At 38.5% G+C, this 23,402-nt stretch overlaps 1 protein-coding gene and 1 pseudogene across 1 annotated transcript in view; both read right to left on the reverse strand.

Annotated features, from left to right (window-relative positions):
• On the reverse strand, positions 1-21,831 carry LOC121135094 (annotated as a pseudogene).
• LOC110342283 (zinc finger protein 120) overlaps positions 21,445-23,402 on the reverse strand; it is a 13,547-nt gene continuing 11,589 nt past the window's right edge. Inside the window, exons 2-3 of the mRNA XM_021231435.2 lie at positions 21,691-21,817; positions 21,445-21,509 (exon numbers count right to left, since the gene is read on the reverse strand). Of these exons, the coding sequence (XP_021087094.1) occupies positions 21,445-21,509; positions 21,691-21,817 (192 nt within the window). The remainder of the gene's footprint in view (positions 21,510-21,690; positions 21,818-23,402) is intronic.

A 23,402-nucleotide genomic window follows, 5' to 3' on the forward strand; every position in this document is an offset into this window, starting at 1 on the left:
TCAGGTGGCAGCACAGACCATGGACATCTGCATGGCCTTCGTGGTAACACAGGTCACAGACATCAATAGAGCCCCTGCCTGCAGAAGGGACATGGACCCAAACATGGCCCTTGGTGGCAGCATGGACCACAGACACCAAGGCTTCAGGTGCTGCACAGGCCACTCACATCAACATGGCCCCCTGCCAGATTATGTTTTTTACATACTTAGGAGGAACATTCCAAGTTTTATGAGTTGAGGTATAAGAAGTTAGAGGGCATTTTGAGGCCTCTAGCTCAAACAAATCACCTTTCTTCTCATTCAACTATTCTTTCTTTTCAATTATGTCTTTAAATTTCATTTCTAAAGAGTGTTCTGCACTTACCCTAAGTTTCTACAATGTTTTCTCTGGCCATTAATATCAAGAATGGTAATAGTTTCAAGGTGTTGTGAGACAGGACACTTCCGCCCTTGAGGAGGAAACCAAAAACTAGACTCCAAACCATCTCACAGATTTAGCATCAGGTAACACAGCTGCTAGGAAGAAACATACTCTCCAGTTTGACAGGCTGCATAGACTCAATAATGCTTGTTTCCAGAGCAACAACTATTTCACTAACCAAACTTCAATGTGAGGGATGAAGGCTGGACAGAAACAAATAGTTATACCATATAATAATGTAATCAGGACAAGCCTCTACAGCCTAACTCTGCAGCTTGACTGAAGATTTAGAAAAACAAAATCAGCCCTAAACTATAGAGATTAGGCAGTGGAGATACACACTTTTAATCCCAGCGCCAGAAGCTAGGAGGTGGTGGAACACATATTTAATAGGGTTATCCCTGTAGATTGAATAGATTTGATTAAAGCTGTCCTAGAGCCTGGACCACAATTACAATGGACTTCCTGGTTCAGAGAAGAGGATAAGAATATTGAACAAAAGGCTAAAGGTAGAGGTAGAGGTATCTCCCAAGATCAAATTCTTGGAGAAGGAGATTATGCTACTTTAGAAAGGCAATGTCAATATGATGATAATCTCTTGGGTTTAATATGTGCAGCAGCTTTGAGTGCTTGGGACAGAATTGGAGAAGCAGGAAAGAAAATTGAATCATTTACAAAAGTTATACAGGGCCCAAAGGAAGCATTCACAGACTTCTTACAAAGACTGTCATTAGCAGTCAATCGAATGATCAGACTCAGATGCTAGAAAAATAATCATTGAAACAATGGCTTTTGAAAATGCAGGATACTTAGGCCTTTAAAGGCAAAGTCAGCACCCTCAGGGGATTGGATTTGAGATATAGTTAATATTTAAGCACACAACCATATTGATGATACATGGAGAGGGGAGGTGATTTGAAGAGGATTTGTTTGTTTTTCGAGACAGGGTTTCTCTGTGTAGCTTTGGAGTGTATCCTGGAACTTGCTCTGTAGACCAGGCTGTTCTCAAACTCACAGAGATCCACCTGCCTCTGCCTCCTGAGTGCTGGGATTAAATTGAAGAGGTTTAAAGAAAAATCAAAATGTCAAATGTTTTATTTGAGGCAGACAAGGTGACTTGAAAAGGGATTGTAAACAAAGCATTTCTAGAAACAATTCTTTTTATAAATATAATCCAAACAGAATGCCCATCCCTTCCAGATTATGCAAAAGGTGTGTGGCAAAGGCAGGCATTGGACAAAGAAATGTAGGTTGGCAAGGGATTATCAAGGTCTACATACCAAAATCCCTATACCAAAACCGGTTCATTAATTTCCTGCCACCATGGATGAAGCTCTTTCCCAGAACAATTAAATAACCTAATGCCTACTGAAAGAAAACATACTGTTCTGGATGATAGGAGAGCTTTAGAAGCTCAAATAAAAAAATTCAGGAGAACCCATAGATCAAAATTAATAAAGATTAGATTAGGAACTTCCCTGAAGTTAGGGTTAGGGAAGGGTTTTGTTTTTTTGTCTTTTCAGGAAAATAAAGACAAAGATCTTTAAGAATTTGAGACCTTTGGATAAATAAGTATCCAAAGAAGAAGAGAAAAATTACCTGGAAAAATTATCAAGAAAGAAATAGTGTGATCTCTGAAGTCTCAAAAAAAAAATTGAATCCAAGCTGGGTGGAGATCACGTACACCTTTAATACTACCACTTGGGAGGCGGAAGCATGTAGATCTCAGTGAGTTTGAGGTCAGCCTGATATACAAAGTGAATTTCAAGATAGCTAGGCCTGTTAACACACAGAAATCCTGTCAAAGAAGGAAACCCACAACAATTTCACCAGGACTATGATAACACCATTTAAAGTGAACAATACCAACTAAAGATTGGCACTGGACTACAAACTGTTCAGAACAATTTTTGAGGAGGCTAGCTGAGATGATTCAGCCTTACATACTACTCTAGCCAAGTACAAGCCCTGTACTTTTCCATTATGCAGAGACTGAACAAAATTAATACAGCTTGATAGTTAACCCAAAAATTTATTTTCAGGATCCCCTAAAGATGCTGTTTCCCCCAGAAAGCAGGAAGTAACTTTAAGAACTTGATGCCCACATTCCCAAGAGGGGGTGGGTGTTTTTTTGTCATTCAAAGTGTTATGGATATTTGTCATTGTTTAGGGAGATTGGTTACAAAATGTTGGTTACAGTCAGGAAGAAAGTTGAACAAGGGATTAGATTAAAGGTTTTTGTTTTTTAAAAAAAGGATACAGATATGATAGGATAAAAGGGTAGATTATTGAATCTACTATGAAAAGAAAAAAGAGAGGACATAATGATGAGATAAAAGATAAATTATTGAATCTATGTTTAAAAAACAACTAACTACTTTTAAATATTTTACACTTAATTATGCTTTTGTATATTGCATACAAGTATTGTACATTAATACAAATTTGAGAATCATTTTTTAAAGTACACTGTGTTTCCAGTTTAGTTCAAGGTACTGTACCTATAAAGCTTATTCATCAATGTAATGCAAATTTCTAGTTCTTGAAAGTTAATATTACCAGCTATATAAGATAATAAGGAAATGTAGGTAATTAGTCACCTATTACAATTGAACTTGTAATCACATTAGTTATGTTTTTCAAAGACAAACAGAGGTTTATTTTAGAGTGAGAGGTTGTCTTCAAACAATGCAGAGATCTACAGAATATGACATTTAAAATGTCTTAATAGCATAGCTTATTTTTTATGACAATGAGGCATGTTTGCTCCTGGAAGTACCAATCTACTTAAGAGAAGATGATAGGCATTGAGGAAACTCACATGGAGTTTACTTTCTTTGTGGCAAAAGTAAGCCACTGGACAAGAAAGTACTCTTGCCTTGACTGCTGACAGTATGTTGTCTAAAATGGACAAACAAGACACAAAAGAGAGTGACTGCAAAACCTTGCCAAGACAAGGCAGGACAGTCCTCCAGAAAATCCTGCTTCACATAAAAGTTTGTCAGATATGTTAGGCCTATAGGCCGAAGATGGATGCTCCAATGTGGCAGAGGTATCTTGGATGACTGTCCAGGCAGCCAGCTGTTTTTGCCATTTTTCACATTTTCTGGAAGTAGCTTGCATGTACTTCCTGTTTACTCAGTTAATATTATTTCCTTCTTGGGTCTTGAGGGAGTTGAAGACTATAGTACAGTTTTCATTGTTTATCAGACTCAAAAGAAATTCACTAAAGATGTGTAAAGTGTAAATGGCTTGAGAGGTATTCAAAGGTATTTTGATAATACAAATTAGAATAGAAAATAAATTATATACAAGACTTTTGACTCACCAAGATAGGATGAAGTATTTTCTCTGAATTGCCAAATGCAAATGGACTGGATATTTTCTCTGAACTTATCAAATGCAAATGCACTAGACATTGTTGATGCACTTGTTGCCTGTATATATTGTATATACTTATTGTATAGTTTATGTTAGTTGTAGCCTTCTTTTTGTATTAGACAAAAAAGAGAATTGTAGTGATATATTATTTATGACTTACTAAAGCTTGATTGAGGATTCAGAAAAGCAAAGTCAGTCACAAGCCATAGAAGACAGGCACACACCTTTAATCCCAGCAGCCAGAAGCTAGGAGGTGGCGATACACCAACATGAGTCCGTCAAACTGCCCTCTAAACATGTGTGGCTGTGCCTATAGATTACTGCTGCTGTTGGCCATAATAAAAACCAGTATCTTTTGGCAATGGCTGTTGTTTTCTTTAGAGACCCATAACTGATCCAACTGCTGAATATATTGATATTCAAGCAGGTGTGATCTAGAACATATTGTTCCTATCTTTTTCAGAAGTGAGATGGTTTTGTGAAACCACCTGAAGTACAATGAGGTCTCTAAATAATTGATGAACAATATACTAATTTGTAGGCCTAGTCTACAAGGAAGCCTTTGACTATTTTAAAAGAATATATAAGTAAATCCCAGCCTATGCACACTATTGTCTAGGATGGATTAATATGGATGGTATCAAACCATGGATGGATGTCTATACATTCATGCACACACACACACACACACACACACACACACACACACACACACACACACTGTGCCCGTTATATCTAGAAAGACAAAATGAAGCTAACATTCATCCTCTTACTGGCACATAGTATATGGATTGGCAGCCACTAGAAAGCTGTTTTAATATGATAAAAAGACAGACAGACAGATGATAGATATATGATGGATAGATAGATGTGGAGAATGTAATGTAATAAAAAGTGCTTATCCATAGAAGTCTTTTTTCCCTTTTCTTCTTAGTTTCTTTTTAAAAAATTTTTATGACAGTTTGTCTTTGTAGCCCTGGCTATCCTGTAAGTCTCTCTGTATATCAGGCTGTACTGCAACACACAGAGATTCACCTGCCTCTGCCTTCTAAGTGCTGGGATTAAAGGTGCACATCACTACCACATGGCTAAAGAAGCTATTTAGTGTCTTCTTTCCTGAAGCTGGAGCTTTAGATACCATTCTGCAGACAAGGCTTTGACTAATTTACCATTAGAGTATTCTTTTCTAAATTGTGCAACTTCATGAATGAAGAAGGCAGAGCTACAAAATAGAATGTATTGGACTACAACTACTGAAATGTTACACATGCATTCCTTGGGAAAGCATTCTGTGTATGTATATATGATATGTTAAATAATGGAGTTCTCAGCAATTTAAAATTGGACACAGACAACTTAGAATCTATAATACCTTAGCTTACTCCCCTGGATTATTTCATGACTAGAGTCAGGCACTTTAAATGAGCTTGTGTCTAGGACTAAGTGTCTGTTGCTATGATCTACATTTTTGCTGTGGCAATAATTGCTAAATTTCCAGCCCTAAGTAGAAGAAAATATTTATGTATATAACACCCTCTCCAACTCTTAAGTAACATAATGGAAGAGAAGCAGACAAAATGTAAGATCTGAAGGAAAGGGTGGAATATAGAATATCTCTTCACTCTGAGATTGACTTCACCACTGCTATCATGGAGCAGAACAGCTGTGGTTACCTATATGAGATCTTGGGCCACAGTCACAGCAAATAAACAAACAGAACTATACAACAGATATTAGGTCTATGGTAATGAGACTCAACATTCTATCTTATAGAGGAGGAGGATTACAAGATTTCCCTAATACCTTGTTTATCCATACCCTGAGATTCCATCCAATGCTCCCTCAACCTTAGATATACTAACTTATGTAAGGTGAAATATTAACCAGAGCAGGACTTTTCAGTGGTGCCATGAGTCACCCACTGTGACTGTGTGTATACACCTGTGCCATGACGTGTATGTAGCACTTAGCAGACAACTTACAGGTGTCTATTATCTACTTCCCCTATGTTTGCTCTAGTGATGAAACCTAGGGAATCTACTGGCTGTAAATGACCTCAATGTTACTTATTTAGATTTTAAAATTATTTATGTATGTGATGATGTAGGCATGTGCATATGCTAATGCCCAAAGTAGAAGTAAGAGAAAAACTTCTAGGAATATTATGGGTTACCCAAAGATAGAATTCAGGTCATCAGGCTTAGCAGCACCCATCTTTACTGAAGGAAGCAATTCCCTGGCATTCAATTATGGTTCTGAGAACATGTTATAAATAAGTTTAGTCCTCAGAATAAAGAAATTTAGAAAAATGAATAGGAGAATATTTAGATAAGCAAAGAGGATTTATTATTCAAATTGTCCTGTGTTCCTCTAGCCTTGTATGAAATTATGATTACAAGCTCAAAAGAAGACAATAGTTTACAATGTAATGTTTCTACTAATCCTATTTGAGCACCAGTGAGATGGCTCAGTGAGAAAGGTCGGTGATGAGCAAGAATAGAAACCTGACCTTGATCACCACAAAGCTGTCTCCTAGTCTCCACATATCTGCCATGGTCTACAAACCCATAATCACACACACACACACACACACACACACACACACACACACACACACCATAAATGTTTGTAATAAAATAAATCTTAGTGCCATTATATAATCAGGCAGTGCTTCAAGATGAAATTCCAAATGGTTAACTAATGGGGAGAAGGAGAAGCATGGATAAAGTATATATGTATATTCCCCACAGAACATCAAGCTATTATATGAGAGACACAGTTGATTGCTGATTATCCCACATTATTACATCTCTACCAAATAAATGAAAATGCTGCTTTGAATAATACGTGAAGTATTTAATGTTTCCTGTATTCTCTTCTATTAAGCATTTTAATATCAACTTTATTAAACAGTATTGACAAAACAGCACACATTAGAAGTACATCATCTACCCTTGGACTTATTTTCAGGAAGTGGACACATGAGGATCATAAGTTCAAATGTATCCCTGAATCATCACTGATATCCAAGCTGGGCTGAATAACAAACAACAAAATCTCAAGGGAACTTGTGAAAATATGAAAACCAAAATCAGGAACAACAGCCCACCACTCTTTCACAGGCAACCTTACTTGAAAAGTATAATAACATACTGCCTGATATTTAAATAAACAATGGACCACTTAGATGATAGGAATCCCACTCTATATATTACAGCAGAAAAATTATGTATCACTAAGTATAAGCAAAACAGAAGATGAACAAAAGTCACAGAAGAAATAGAAGGACCAACAAGATAAACTTCACTTAATCGATTTGCCACGCACGCAGTACACTTTAGAATCTACCTCAAATGTTTCAAAATAGAAACCACAGTGCAGTGATCTCCACCTTCACTTTTTTCTTCCTCCAGCATAAATATATTTTGAAACTATGAGAAGTGTTTCAGTTTAAATGTTTTTTAATAAAATTTTTAAAATTATTTTACAAAACAACCATTTTCCCCTCCCTCCTCTCATCCCGTGCCTCCCCCACCTCCTTTATATACCCCCATCCACTCCTCCTAAAGGGTAAGACCTCCCACGGGAGTCAACAAAGCACAACATACCAAGTTGAGGCAGGACCAAGCTCCTCACCTCTGCATCAAGTCTGAGCAAGGCATCCCACCATAAGGAATAGGTTCCAAAAAGCAAGCTCATTCACGAGGGACAGATCTTGGTCCTACTGATAGGGGCCTCAAACAGACCAAGCTACACAATTATCACCTATGTGCAGAGGGCTTAGGTTGGTTCCATGCAGGCACCCTAGCTGTCTAGAGTCTGTGAGCTCCCACAAGTTTGGGTCTACTCTGTTTCCCTATCATGACTTTGAGCCCTCTTGCTCATATAATAATCCCTCCTCCCTCTCTTTGACTTGACACCAGGGGTTCAGTCCAGAGCTTGGCTGTGGATCTCTGCATCTGCTTCAATCAGTTAATGGATGACGGTTCTATAATAACAATTATGGTAGTCAACAATCTGATTACAGGGAAAAGCTAGTTCAGACACCCTCTCCACTACTGCTAGGAGCCTTAGCTAAGGTCATCCTTGTGGATCACTGGGAGGTTCCTTGGCATCAGGTTTCTCTCTAACCCCATGACTTCCTCTATCAAAATATCTCTTTCATTGCTCTCCCCTCACCCAACTCGGCCATCACAATTCCATCATGCTCCCATCCCCAATCCCCTCCCCTCAACCCTCACCCCAGCTTATCCAGGAGATCTCATCCATTTCCCCTTCCCAGGAGTTCCCTGATACAGGTTTTGGGGTCACTTATTTATACTATCATATTATTTGCAAACAGCAAAAGTTTGACTTCCTCCTTTCCAATTTGAATCTCCTTGTTCTCCTTTAGTTGTCTTCCTGCTCTGGAGTACTCTAGTGAATAGGTATGGAGAGAGTGAACAGCCTTGTCTTGTTCCTGCTTTTAGTGGAATTCCTTTGAGTTTATCTCCATTTAATTTGATGGTGGCTGTCAGCTTACTGTATATTGCTTTCATTATGTTTAGATATGTTCCTTGTAACCCTGATCTCTCCAAGACCTTTATCATGAAGGAGTGTTGGATTTTCTCAAAGGCCTGTTCAACATACGATATGGTTACATGGTTCTTTTCTTTCAGTTTGTTTATATGCTAAATTACATTGGCTGATTTTTGCATGTTCAACCATCCCAGTCTTTCTGGGATGAAGCCTACTTGGTCATGGTGGATGATGTTTTTAATGTTTTCTTGAATTCAGTTTGCCAGTACTTTATTATTTTTGCATCAATGTTCAGAAGGGAGATTGATTTGTAATTGTCTTTGTTTCATCTTTTATGTGGTTTGGGTAGCAGGGTAACTGTAGCCTCATCAAAATAATTTGGCAGTGTTCCTTCTGTTTCTATTGTGCAGAACAATTTAAAGAGAATTGGTATTAGCTCTTCTTGGAAATTGTGGTAGAATTCTGTGCTGAAACCATCTGGCCCTGGTCTCTTTTGGTTGGACACTTTTAATGACTACTTCTATATCCTTAGGGGTAATAGGTCTATTCATATTATTTATCCATTTTGATTTATTTTTTTTGTATGTGGTACCTATCAAGAAAATTGCCCATTTCTTTTAGATTTTCCAATTTTGTGGAACATAGGTTTTTGAAGTATGACCTGAAGAATTTCTAGATTTCCTCGATGTCTGTTGTTATATCACTCTTTTCATTTGTGATTTTGTTAATTTTGATATTCTCTCTGATTTTTGGTTAGCTTGAATAAAGGTTTGTCTATCTTGTTGATTTTATCAAAGAGCCAATTCTTTGTTTCATTCTTTGCATTGTTTTTTGTTTTTATTTTTATTTCAGCCCTGTTTGATTATTTCCTCCCACCTACTCCTCTTAGATCTGTCTGCTTCTTTTTGCTCTAGAGCTTTCAGGTGTGCTGTTAAGTTAGTGTGATATTTTTCAAATTTATTTATACAGGCACTTAGTGCTATGAACTTTCCTCTTAGCAGTGCTTTCTTTGTGTCTCATAAGTATGGGTATGTTGTGTATTCATTTTCATTGAATCCTAGGGAAGTCTTTAATTTCCTTATTTCTTCCTTGACCCAGTGGTAACTGAGTTGAGAGTTGTTCAGTTTCTATGAGTTTGTAGGCTTTCTGTAGTTCATGTTGTTGTTGAATTGTAACTTTATCCCATAAGATACACGGGGTTGAAGTAGCTGTCCCTCTGGCATCATCAGGTAAGCAGGCCAGCTTCCCGGCCTGTGTTCCAGAGCCTGCAGATCGCCTGGGAACTGCACAGAGCTCCCAATCCCGGCGGGAGCATCAGGTAAACAGGCCAGCTTCCCGGCCTGTGTTCCAGAGCCTGCAGATCGCCTGGGAACTGCACAGAGCTCCCAATCCTGGCGGGAGCCAAGCATCCCAGACTCCAGATCTTCTCTCCCACCAACGATTCCAGGAAAGGAGAGGAGGCTGGGAGTACAGGGAAGTAGCTCTCCCTCTGGCATCATCAGGTAAACAGGCCAGCTTCCCGGCCTGTGTTCCAGAGCCTGCAGATCGCCTGGGAACTGCACAGAGCTCCCAATCCCGGCGGGAGCATCAGGTAAACAGGCCAGCTTCCCGGCCTGTGTTCCAGAGCCTGCAGATCGCCTGGGAACTGCACAGAGCTCCCAATCCCGGCGGGAGCCAAGCACCCCAGACTCCAGATCTTCTCTCCCACCAAAGAGACCAGGAAACTACAGGAGCCAGGGAGACCAGGGGAGTAGCAGTTCCGGATCAGGTACAACAGGACCCAGCATAGGGTCCAGGGGACCAGGTAGGAGGCTAAGTGCCCCAGATTCCTGTTCTTCTTCTCTACCCACGGACCAGCATTTGGACAAGGCATAGAAGAACCACCAGATTACTGGACTTACTAGCACCCACCAAAGGGAACTCTGGTCCCCAGACCAGGAAGGGGCTCTTTCTGCACCCACTAGAAGAAGAGATGGGAAAGAGACAATACAAAAACACAGTCAGCAACAGAAAAACAAATATGACACCGCCAGATTCTAGAGACTCCACACCAGCAAGACCCCAATATTCCAACGCGAAGGAAGCAGAAGAGAACGACCTTAAAAGCACTTTCATGAAAATGATAGAGGCCCTAAAAGAGGATATTGGAAAATCCCTCAAAGAAATGGAAGAAAAAACAAACCAAAAAATGCAAGAAATGGAAGAAAAAACAAACCAAAAAATGCAAGAATTGGAAGAAAAAACAAACCAAAAAAGGCACGAAATGGAAGAAGAAATGAAGCAAAAAATGCAAGAAATGGAAGAAAAAGCAAAGCAAAAAATGCAAGAATTAGAAGAAGAAACATACCAAATAAGGCAGGAAATGGAAGAAGAAACAAAGCAAAAAATGCAAGAAATAGTAGAAAAAACAAAGCAAAACATGAAAAAAATGGAGGAAGAAACAAACCAAAAAAGGCAGGAAATGGAAGAAGAAACAAAGCACAAAATCCATGAAATGGAACAAAAAGCAAACCAAAAAATGCAAGAAATGGAAGAAAGAACAAACCAAAAAATTCATAAAAGGCAACAAACGGACGAACAGATAAACAGAAAATTGCAAGAAGCAATGCAAACGCTGCAAGGGTTGAAAACTGAAATAGAGTCACTAAAAAAACACAATCTGAAGAAAGGCAGAAAATAGAAAAGCTGGACAAACAGTCAGGCACTACCAATACAAGCATTACCAACAGAATAGAAGAGATGGAAGAGAGAATCTCAAGTGTTGAAGATACATTAGGAGAAATGGATTTATCAACCAAAGAAAACCTTAAATCCAACAAATCCTTAACACAAAACATCCAGGAATTATGGGACACCATGAAAAGACCAAACCTAAGAATAATAGGTATAGAAGAAGGAGAAGAAATCCACCTCAAAGGGGCAGAAGGCATATTCAACAAAATCATAGAAGAAAACTTTCCCAACCTTAAGAAAGACATGCCAATGAAGGTACAAGAAGCCTACAGAACACCAAATAGAGTGGACCACAAAAAAATCCCTCGCCACATAATAATCAAGACCCCAAACATACAGAATAAAGAAAGAATATTAAGAGCAGCTAAGGAAAAAGGTCAAGTAACATATAAAGGCAGACCTATCAGAATTACACCTGATTTCTCCATGGAAACTCTGAAAGCCAGAAGGTCCTGGATAGATATTCTACCTACACTAAGAGACCATGGATGCCAGCCCAGACTACTATACCCGGCAAAGCTCTCAATCACTATAGACGGAGAAAACAAGATATTCCATGACAAAACTAGATTCAACCAATATGTGTCCACTAACCCAGCCCTACAGAAAATTTTGGAAGGAAAACTCCAACCCAAGGAAGCTAACTACAACCAGAAAAACATAAGCATTAGAGAATCCCTCTCTACCAACAGCCAAAAGAACAAAGGGGTGAAATTCCACCCATAATTCCACCAACAACAACCATCGCAAATCGAAGAAGGATGAGCAATCAATGGTCATTAATATCCCTCAATATTAACGGCCTTAACTCACCCATAAAAAGACACAGACTAGCAGAATGGATTCGAAGACAGAACCCTTCCTTCTGCTGCATACAAGAAACACACCTCACCCTCAAAGACAGACATTACTTGAGAGTTAAAGGTTGGGAAAAAATTTTTCAATCAAATGGACCCAAGAAACAAGCAGGGGTAGCAATCCTAATATCTAACAAACTAGACTTTAAAATAAAATCAATCAAAAGAGATGAAGGAGGTCATTACATACTCATCACAGGTGAAACCCACCAAGATGAAGTGTCTATCCTGAACATCTATGCCCCCAATACAAAGGCATCCACATTCGTTAAAGAAACATTATTAGAACTTAAATCTCATCTAAAGCCCCACACAGTTATAGTGGGAGATTTCAACACACCACTCTCACCACTAGACAAGAATACCAGACAGAAACTCAACAAAGAAGCAAAGGGTCTAATAGAAGTAATGACCCAACTGGGATTAACAGATATCTATAGAACATTTCATCCACATAAAAAAGAATATACCTTCTTCTCACCACCACATGGAACCTTCTCAAAAATCGACCACATACTTGGCAACATATCAAACCTCAGCAGCTACAAAAAAATTGGAATAACTCCATGCATCTTATCAGACCACCATGCCTTAAAATTAGAATTCAACAACAACACAAATTGCAGAAAACCTACAAACTCATGGAAATTGAATAATGCTCAACTGCACCATCCCTGGGTCAAAGAGGAAATAAAAAAAGAAATTAAAGACTTCCTCGAATTCAATGAGAATGAAGACACAACATACCCAAACCTATGGGACACTTTGAAAGCAGTGCTACGGGGGAAGTTCATAGCACTAAGTGCTCACATGAAGAAACAGGAAAACAGTTATACCAGAGAATTAACATCACAGCTAAAAGCTCTAGAACACAAAGAAGCAAACTCCCCCAGGAGGAGTAGACGCCAGGAAATAATCAAATTGAGGGCTGAAATCAACAAAGTAGAAACCAGGAAAACAATACAAAGAATCAATGCAACGAAGAGCTCGTTCTTTGAGAAAATCAACAAGATAGACAAACCTTTGTCCAAACTTACCAAACAGCAGAGAGTGAACACGCAAATTAACAAAATCAGAAATGAAAAGGGGGACATAACAACAGACTCTGAGGAAATCCAGAGAATCATTAGGTCATACTTTGAAAACCTGTACTCCACAAAATTCGAAAATTTAAAGGAAATGGATGACTTCCTGGACAGCTATCATTTGCCAAAACTAAATCAAGAACAGATAAGCAACTTAAATAGACCTATAACCCCTATGGAAATAGAAGCTGTCATCAAAAGTCTCCCAACCAAAAAAAGTCCAGGTCCAGATGGCCTCAGTGCAGAATTCTACCACAAATTCAAAGAACAGCTTATACCAATTCTTCTCAAAGTGTTCCACACAATAGAAGCAGAAGGGTCTTTGCCAAACTCTTTCTATGAGGCTTCAATAACCTTGATCCCCAAGCCACACAAAGATACAACCAAGAAAGAGAACTTCAGACCAATATCCCTCATGAACATTGATGCAAAAATACTCAATAAAATACTGGCAAATCGGATCCAAGAACACATCAAAACAATCATTCACCACGATCAAGTAGGTTTCATCCCAGGGATGCAGGGATGGTTCAACATACGAAAATCCATCAACGTAATCCACCATATAAACAAGCTGAAAAACAAAAATCACATGATCATCTCACTAGATGCTGAAAAAGCCTTTGACAAAATCCAACACCCCTTCATGATAAAGGTCTTGGAGAGATCTGGGATAACAGGGACATACTTAAACATAATAAAAGCCATATACAGTAAACCAACAGCCAACATCAAACTAAATGGACAGAAACTCAATGCAATTCCTCTAAAATCAGGAACAAAACAAGGCTGTCCACTCTCTCCATACCTTTTCAACATGGTACTTGAAGTTCTAGCTATTGCCATACGACAACAAAGGGGGATCAAGGGGATACAAATTGGGAAGGAAGAAGTCAAACTTTCACTGTTTGCAGACGATATGATAGTTTACATCAATGACCCAAAGAACTCTACCAGGGAACTCTTACAGCTGATTAACACCTTCAGCAAAGTGGCAGGTTACAAGATCAACTCAAGAAAGTCAGTAGCCCTACTATATACAGATGATAAAAGGGCTGAAAGAGAAATCAGAGAAACATCACCCTTTACAATTGCCACAAACAACATAAAATACCTTGGGGTAACGCTAACCAAACAAGTGAAAGACCTGTATCGTAAGAACTTTGAATCTTTAAAGAAAGAAATTAAAGAAGCCCTCAGAAAATGGAAAGATCTCCCATGCTCTTGGATAGGTAGGATCAATGTAGTAAAAATGGCAATCCTGCCAAAAGCAATCTACAGATTCAATGCTATCCCCATTAAAATCCCAGCACAATTCTTCACAGACCTTGAAAGAACAATAATCAATTTTGTATGGAAAAACAAAAGACCCAGGATAGCCAAAACAACCCTGTTCAACAAGGCAACGTCCGGAGGCATCACCATCCCTGACCTCAAGCTCTATTATAGAGCTATAGTCCTGAAAACAGCTTGGTATTGGCACAAAAATAGACAGGCAGACCAATGGAATCGAATTGAAAATCCGGGTATTAACCCACACACGTACGAACATCTGATCTTTGACAAAGAAGCTAAAAATATACAATGGAATAAAGAAAGCATCTTCAACAAATGGTGCTGGCATAATTGGAGACTGGCATGTAGAAAAATGCGGATCGATCCATGTTTATCGCCATGCACAAAACTTAAGTCCAAATGGATCAAAGACCTCAACATAAATCCAGCCACACTGAACCTCTTAGAAGAGAAAGTGGGTGGTACCCTTGAACAAATTGGTACAGGAGACAGCTTCCTGAACATAACACCAGTAGCACAGACAGTGAGATCAACAATTAATAAATGGGACCTACTGAAACTGAGAAGCTTCTGTAGGGCAAAGGACACAGTCAGCAAGACAAAAAGGCAGCCCACAGAATGGGAAAAAATATTCACTAATCCCACATCTGACAGAGGGTTGATCTCCAAAATTTACAAAGAACTCAAGAAGCAAGTCTCCAAAACAGCAAAGGACCCAATTAAGAAGTGGGCTGCAGAACTAAATAGAGAGTTTTCAATAGAGGAGTCTAAAATGGCTGAGAGGCACTTGAGAAAGTGCTCAACATCCTTAGCCATCCGGGAAATGCAAATCAAAGCAACTCTGAGATACCATCTCACTCCTGTCAGAATGGCTAAAATCAAAAACACCAATGACAATTTATGCTGGAGAGGATGTGGTGAAAGGGGGACACTCCTCCATTGCTGGTGGGAGTGCCAACTGGTTCAGCCACTTTGGAAAGCAGTATGGAGATTCCTCAGAAAAATGGGAATAAACCTACCACAAGACCCAGCAACTGCACTCTTAGGCATATATCCAAAAGATGCCCATTCATATAACAAAGATGTCTGTTCCACTATGTTCATAGCAGCTTTATTTGTAATAGCCAGAACTTGGAAGCAACCTAGATGTCCCTCACCCGAAGAATGGATAGAGAAAATGTGGTACATCTACACAATGGAGTACTATTCAGCAGAAAAAAATAATGGAATCATGAGATTCGCAGGCAAATGGATGACACTAGAAGAAACCATCCTGAGTGAGGTAACCCAGTCACAAAAAGAGAAACATGGCATGTACTCTCTCATATATGGATTTTAGACATAGATCTGGGGAGTGCCAGCCTACAATCCTATTGCCAGAGAGTCTGGGAAACAGAAACTTCATTTACTGGCTGGTTAAGTACTGAGCTGAACTCAAGAAAGCCAGTATCAGAGAGGGAGGACTGATGATCAAAGGGATTAAGACTGGGCTGGTTGAACCCCCAGAAACAGCTGGCCAGACAAAGGTTAACTCTTGAATCCCAGGCATCAGCCTGGGAATCCAGCATGGGACTGATCAAGACCCCCTGAATCTGGGTGTCAGTGAGGAGGCCTAGGTAATCTATTGAGCCTTGGACAGCAGATCAGTACCCATCCCAAGTATACACACGGTCTCTGGACTCCCATAGAACAATGTGAGGTGCACTCTCACCCTGAACTCTTGGGGAAGGGTCTAGGCCCTGCCCTATATGAAATGACAGACTATGGACACCCCCATGGAGGGCCTCACCCTCCCTGGGGGAATGAGGGGATAACGGGGGGGGTGATGGGGGGAGGGCACGGGAGGAGGGGAGGGAAAGGGAGAGGGACCTCGTACTGACTTGTGAAGCAACCTTGTTTCTTATCTAAATTTAAAATGGAAAATAAAAAAAATTAATAAAAAAAATAAAGCATGTAGTTCCTCAAAAAAAAAAATCTTAACCAACTTTTGTTATCAGTTTGAGTAAAAAAAAAAAAAAAAAAAAGATACACGGGGTTATCCCGATTTTTTTTTTAATGCTTTGTGACCAAGTATGTGGTCAATTTTAGAGAAGGCTCATGAGATGCTGAGATGAAAGTATATTCTTTTATGTTTGGGTGGAATGTTCTATAGAAGTCTATTAAGTTCACTTGAATCACAACATCTATTAGTTTCCTTATTTCTCTGTTGAGCTTCTGTCTGGCAGACCTGTCCATTGGTGAGAGTAGGGTGCTGAAGTCTTGCACTATTAGTGTGTAGGATTTGATGTGTGATTTAAGTGTTAGTAATGTTTCTTTTACAAATGCAGGGGCCCTTATATTTGGGGCATAAATGTTCAGAATTGAGATGTCATATTGATTGATCTTTCTTGTGAAAAAATATGAAATATCCTTTTCCATCTCTTTTGATTAATTTTAGTTTGAAGTCTATTTTGTTAGATATTAGGATAGCTACACCAGCTTGTTTCTTGAGTCCATTTGATTAGAAAGTCTTTTCCCAACCCTTTACTCTGAGGCAATGTCTGCCTTTGAAGTTGAGGTGTATTTTTTTGTATGCAGTACAAGGATGGATTCTGTCTTCATATCCATTCTGTTAGTGTCTTTTTATAGGTGAATTAAGACCATTGATAGTAAGAGGTACTATGACCAGTGATGGTTAATTCCTGTTATTTTTTTGGTTTTGTTGTTTGTATAGTGTGTGTGCATTTCCCTTCCTTGGGAACTCCTACTGTGAGATTATCTATTGCTTGTTTTCGTGGGTGCAGCTAACTTCCTTGGGATGGAGTTTTCCTTCTAGTACTTTCTGTAGGGATGGACAGGGATAGGTAGTTTAAATCTGGTTTTGTCACGGAATATTTTGTTTTCTCTGTCCACAGTGACTGAAAGTTTTGCTGGGTATAACAGTCTAGGCTGGCATCCATGGTTTCTTAATGTCCGCAAAATGTGCAGGACCTTCTGGCTCTCACAGTCTCTATGGAGAAGTTGTGTGTTGGGGAAGTCTTATGTCAATAAAGCACTGTTGAGCCAATAGGAATCTAGATAGGTGGGACTAGGAGTCCAGGAGGACTCTGGGAAGGAGAAACATGAAAGAGTCGAGATGTAACGCCATGGGGTAGGAAGCCCGGAAACTTCTCCGGTAAGAGACATACTTAGATTAACAATTATGGGGTAATTACTTAAGTCAGAGCTAGCCAGTAAGAAACAAGCAAGGCCAACAGCTTCATAATTAATATAGCCTCCTGTGCATTTATTTGGGATTGATGCGGCTCTAGAACCACGCTGGCGGGAAGGCTTCTCTCAAGGAAAAGCTTCCTTTTACAGTTGTGTGTGATTCTGATAGGTTTGCCTTAATATGTTACTTGGTCAAGTGGCGTTGGTGGTGCATGCCTTTAATCCCAGCACTCGGGAGGTAGAGGCAAGCGGATCTCTGTGAGTTCGAGGACAGTCCACTCTACAGAGCGAGTTCCAGGACAGCCTCCAAAACAATACAGAGAAACCCTGTCTTGAAAAACCAAAAAAAAAATGTTACTTGGTCTTCTCCCTTTTCTGCTCTGTATGTTTATCTGTATCTTTATTTGGTGTTTTGATTATGTGGAGAGGTAACTTTTTTGGTCCAGTCTATTTGTTGTTCTGTAAACTTCTTGTATCTCCATAGACATGTCCTAGGATGTTGTTGAATACATTTTCTATGCTTTTGAGTTGGAATTCTCCTTCTTCTATCCGTATTATTCTTAGGTTTGGTCTTTTCATGCTGTCCTACATTTCCTGGATGTTTTGTGTTAAGAAATGTTGGAGCTTACATTTTGTTTGACCAATGAATCTATTTCCTTTATTCTATCTTCAATAACTGAGATTCTCTCTTCCATCTCTTGTATTTTATTGATTATGCTTGTATCCGTAGTTGCTACTTGTTTACCCATATTTTCCATTTCTAGAATTCCCCCAGTTTGTATTTTTTTATTACTTCTATTTTTAAGTCTTGAACTGTTTTCTTCACATGTTTGTTTATTTTTTTCTCAGCTATCTTTAAGGGATTTATTGATTCTTTCCAATTGTATGTCTTTTCCTTGATTTCTTTATGGTAATTTTTCATTTCCTCTTTAAGGGCCTCCATTATCTTCATAAAGTTATTTTTTAAGATTGTTTTCTTCTGCTTCATCCAAGTTGAGATGTTAAGGTCTTGCTGTTGTAGAACCACTAGGTTCTGGTGATGCCATATTGCTCTTTATCTTGTTAAATGTATTGCTACATTACTGTTTATCCATCTGTGTTTGGGATAGTTATAGGTACAGTTGTTGCTCCTTATGATTTCTCTGTGGGATGGGTCTTTTGTTCCTTTATTGTCTGTTTCCTTTATTGACATTTGGCCTGAATGGTCAAGAGTTTTGGTGATTGGCTGGTGGTGAGGTCAAATAGGGCTCTCAGTTGAGATTTGTAGGGATTTGGGTGCCTAGATCCAGCTTTCCTGCTCAGGGACTGGTTAGTTTCATGCTCAGCTGGTGAGGGGTAGAATGTGTTTCTTTGCCTCTGGTTTCAGGACCAAAGTGTGTTTCTTTCACTGTCCTTTTAACTCTGGATTATGGGGTTTCTCTGCATTATGACTTTTCTCATGATTTTGAAGACTACTGATACATGCAAAGGCTTTCCTTCCCATATGTGTTCTTTTATGCATTTGAAGATTAATATATTGTATAAAGGTTTTACCACATTGATTACATTCATAAAGTTTCCCTCCAGTATGTGTTCTTTTATGCCTTTTAAGATGACTGTGACTTGCAAAGGCTTTACCACATTGATTACATTCACAGGGTTTCTCTCCAGTGTATCTTCTTTCATGCCCTTAAAGACTAATGATATGTGCAAAGGCTTTATCACACTGATTACATTCATAGGGTTCTTCTCCCGTATGTGTCCTTTTATGCCTTTGAAGATGACTGTGTTGTGCAAAGGCTCTACCACATTGAGTACATTCATAGGGTTTTTCTCCAGTATGTGTTCTTACATGATTTTGAAGATGACTGTGACATGCAAAGGCTTTACCACAGTCGTTACATTCATAGGGTCTCTCTCCAGTATGTGTTCTTTTATGTATTTGAAGAGTATAATGACAAGCAAAGGCTTTATCACACTGATTACATTCATAGGGTTTCTCTCCAGTATGTGTTCGTTCATGTCTTTGAAGACTATTGATATGTGCAAAGGCTTTACCACACTGATTACATTCATAGGGTTTCTCTCCAGTATGCATTCTTTTATGCATTTGAAGATAACTATGTTGTGTAAAGGCTTTACCACAATGATTACATTCACAAGGTTTCTCTCCAGTATGTGTTCTTTTATGCCTTTGAAGATGACTATGACATGCAAAGGATTTATCACATTGATTACATTCATAGGGTTTCTCTCCAGTGTGTGTTCTTTTATGTATTTGAAGAACGCTCTGACGTGCAAAGGCTTTACCACACTGAATACATTCATAGGGTTTCTCTCCAGTGTGTGTTCTTTCATGCCTTTGAAGACTACTGATATATCCAAAGGCTTTATCACATTGATTACATTCATAAGGTTTCTCTCCAGTGTGTGTTCTTTTATGTATATGAAGAGCACTCTGACGAGCATAGGTTTTACCACACTGAATACATTCATAGGGTTTGTCTCCAGTATGTGTTCTTTCATGCCTTTGAAGGCTATTGATATATGCAAAGGCTTTACCACACTGATTACATACATAGGGTTTCTCTCCAGTATGCATTCTTTTATGCACTTGAAGATGACTGTGACATGCAAAGGCTTTACCACACTGATTACATTCATAGGGTTTCTCTCCAGTATGTGTTCTTTCATGATTTTGAGGATGACTGTGATTTACAAAGGCTGTACCATAATGATTATATTCATGGGGTTTCTCTCCAGTATGTGTTCTTTCATGTCTTTGAAGATGGCTGTCACATGCAAAGGCTTTAACATGTTGAATATATATAGGTTCCTCGCCAGTATGACTTCTTTCATGCCTGCAAGGATAATTGGCACATGTAAAACCATTACCACACTCAATACACTGTTGTCTTTTTATATCTGTATGAATTAATTTTACCAATTGGTCCAATTATAAAGAGAAATCAGATCTTAAGGCTTTATCACTGTGTTTATACTCATGTTGTTCCTCTTCATTAAGGGTTGTTTTGCATCTTTGAAGACACCTGTGATGGTAAGATCCTTTATTACATGGTTCACATTTATATAATCTATTTTCTATGAGATTTTTCATGTATTTGAAGAGAACTGGAAAAATTAAGAGCTTTATCACTTTTATTGCATTTATAAATTTTTTTATACTTTGACTCATACTACATTTGTCAAATGAACTAGGACAAACAGAAATATTTACACAGTCCTAGTATACAGGGGTGTTCTGCAGTGTGAGTTGAAGCTGGAATACCAATTACTTCTACACTTGCATCAAATTCAATAAGTAAACTCAATGTGGAGACTGCTCCAGATCTTCTAATTGTTCTTAGAGAGAAGTATATTACATTTTTCCATATTTCTGCTTATATGGCTTTTATCCAGAGTGACATGTGATATACCTAGTAAAGGAAGAATAACAAATAAAAAGTTTCCATACCAATTCACACAGTTTGACTTTCCTCAAAGACATGGTATAGGGATTAAGGTTTCTTCATAACAACTGCCCCTTGACTCTTTACTCTGCCCCTCTCACTAAACTTAGCACAGTCACAACAAGTATACGAGCAACACTAGTGTTGCTATGGTCTATTTGTTTACTAGAATGTTTTTGAAATATACTTATTACCTCTTCAATGTGTATATCTTCTGTAATATGAATGATATAAAAATAAAAAGATTCCCAGTTTTACAGCACAGTTCTGATGGTGTTATGATTCAAATGGTGATATCCGTTAAGACATTGTTTCCTTGTCTTCTTTCTTGAAAGAACATGTTTAAAATACAATTCACCTACCTGAAATTGAGGTATATGGTTTTGTGAGAATTTAGTAATCACCAGTACATACACACAAAGCTGTGCTTATTTACATTGTTGCTTTTGTTTCAAACTTCCAGGACACATTATAATTTTTTCAGAGGGACATTTATATTGGCTTGCACATGAAAATTACCTTTCATGTCTTCTAGAATTCTGAAAATGTTCTTCAATATTATGGTCTTCCCAACAGTATCCTAAAATATAGTACCAGAAAATGGTGCAAAGTTTAAGTTACTATCTTCAGTGAACCTTAGAACCATGCCTGATTTAGTCACACCATCTTTCCTCAGTCCCAGTCATGATTACAGAAGAGCATCAATAACCAAGAAACAGTTGCCCCCTTATGTTAAAATATGAAGGAAAATTCAGTCTTACCTATAGCAGTGAGGTTCATGTAGGTCTCCAGCATCACATTTTTGTAGAGACTCTTCTGGGAAGGATCCAGCAAAGCCCACTCTTCCCCACTTAAGTCAACATGCACATCGTCATAGGTCACTGCATTCTAAAATATCCCATACATGTATATAACAGAAAGCATGATACTGACAACATTGTAAATGTATACTTTGACAATACAGTCATATAATTCTGGTTCTCCCACACTTATTCCATAACATAGACATTATAATGTAATCACCAAGGCACTTTAGGAGAAAACATGATACTGACAACATTGTAAATGTATACTTCTTTTGATAATACAGCCATATAATTCTGGTGCTCCCACATTTATTCCATGACATAGATATTATAATGTAATCATCAAGGCACTTTAGAAGGAAACTGAATAGGAGGTTCACCTCTGCTATTTATGTACCTTGTGAATGGGATATCACTTCGCAAGAGAAATGCCTATTAAAAACCTGAGAAAGAAAAGCAAATAAATCAATAATGTAGAGTACACATGAGAAAAAATGTATGGTAATTACTAACTACAAAAAAGAAAAATAAGATGAACAAGCTGGTTGTATTAGCTCACACGTTTAACCCCTTAGAAGTCAGAGGCAGGCCTATCTACCTCAGAATTGAATGCCAGCCTAATCTATGCAGTCAGTTCCATGACAACCAGAAGTACGTATTAAAACCCTGTCTCCTGTATAAAAATCAAACAAATAAAAAAGAAAGAACTCAGAGGTTTTTACTGACATTTCTACAGAGCTATGCATTCACTCCAGTTCTGTATTAATCTTCCAGAGACCTGAAGTGCTTCAATTTAAACTGTAACATCAATAAGATTTTACTAAAAGGCACTGCATGTTTAGACAGTTACAAATGGACAGATGAAAATATTGGCAATATAAATGCTGATCATAAATAATCAATGCAGAGCAGAGAGATGGCTCAGTAGTAATGAGCTCTTGCTGGTATTGCATATAGGTGGGCTCATTGCCAGTACTTACATGGGGGATCACAACTATCCATTATTCCAAGTTCAGGGATTCTGAGACCATCTTTTGATCACTGTGAGGACCAGGTATCCACATGGTACACATCCATGCAAACAGGTAAAATACACATTTTCACTGAAAAAAATCAAAGCATGCCGGGTGGTGGTGGCGTACGCCTTTAATCCCAGCACTCGGGAGCCAGAGGCAGGCGGATATCTTTTGAGTTCGAGGCCGGGCTGGACCGACAGCCTCCAAAACAATACAGAGAAACCCTGTCTCATAAAAAACCAAAAAAAAAATTCAAAGCATGCACAACAGGAAGAAGGTGATATGCTTGTAATCCAATGGTTCAGAAAGCTCAAGCAGTATTAATGCCATGAATACATGCCATCCTGGCAAACAGAATGACATCCTCTGCCAAATTTTAAAATTTAAGATATCAGTGAAGATCAGTACAACAGCATATGCCAGACATGGATAAAACCTACGTTCCAGGTCCATTGCACAATAACATAAAAAAAAAAGTCAGGAATTTGTCTATCTTAATCCTAGCACTTGTGGGCCAGCATCAATTTTTTTTATGAAGTCTATTTATAACTGAAATCCTATGATCTCAGTCTCCACTTTCTGCCATTACTCTCAACATCCCCATCTTCTTGGTCCTACAAGGACAACCAATTAAGTTCTGCGTATAACTTT

The sequence above is a fragment of the Mesocricetus auratus genome, unplaced genomic scaffold (genome assembly GCF_017639785.1).
Source record: "Mesocricetus auratus isolate SY011 unplaced genomic scaffold, BCM_Maur_2.0 Super-Scaffold_100031, whole genome shotgun sequence".
Lineage (NCBI taxonomy): Eukaryota > Metazoa > Chordata > Mammalia > Rodentia > Cricetidae > Mesocricetus > Mesocricetus auratus.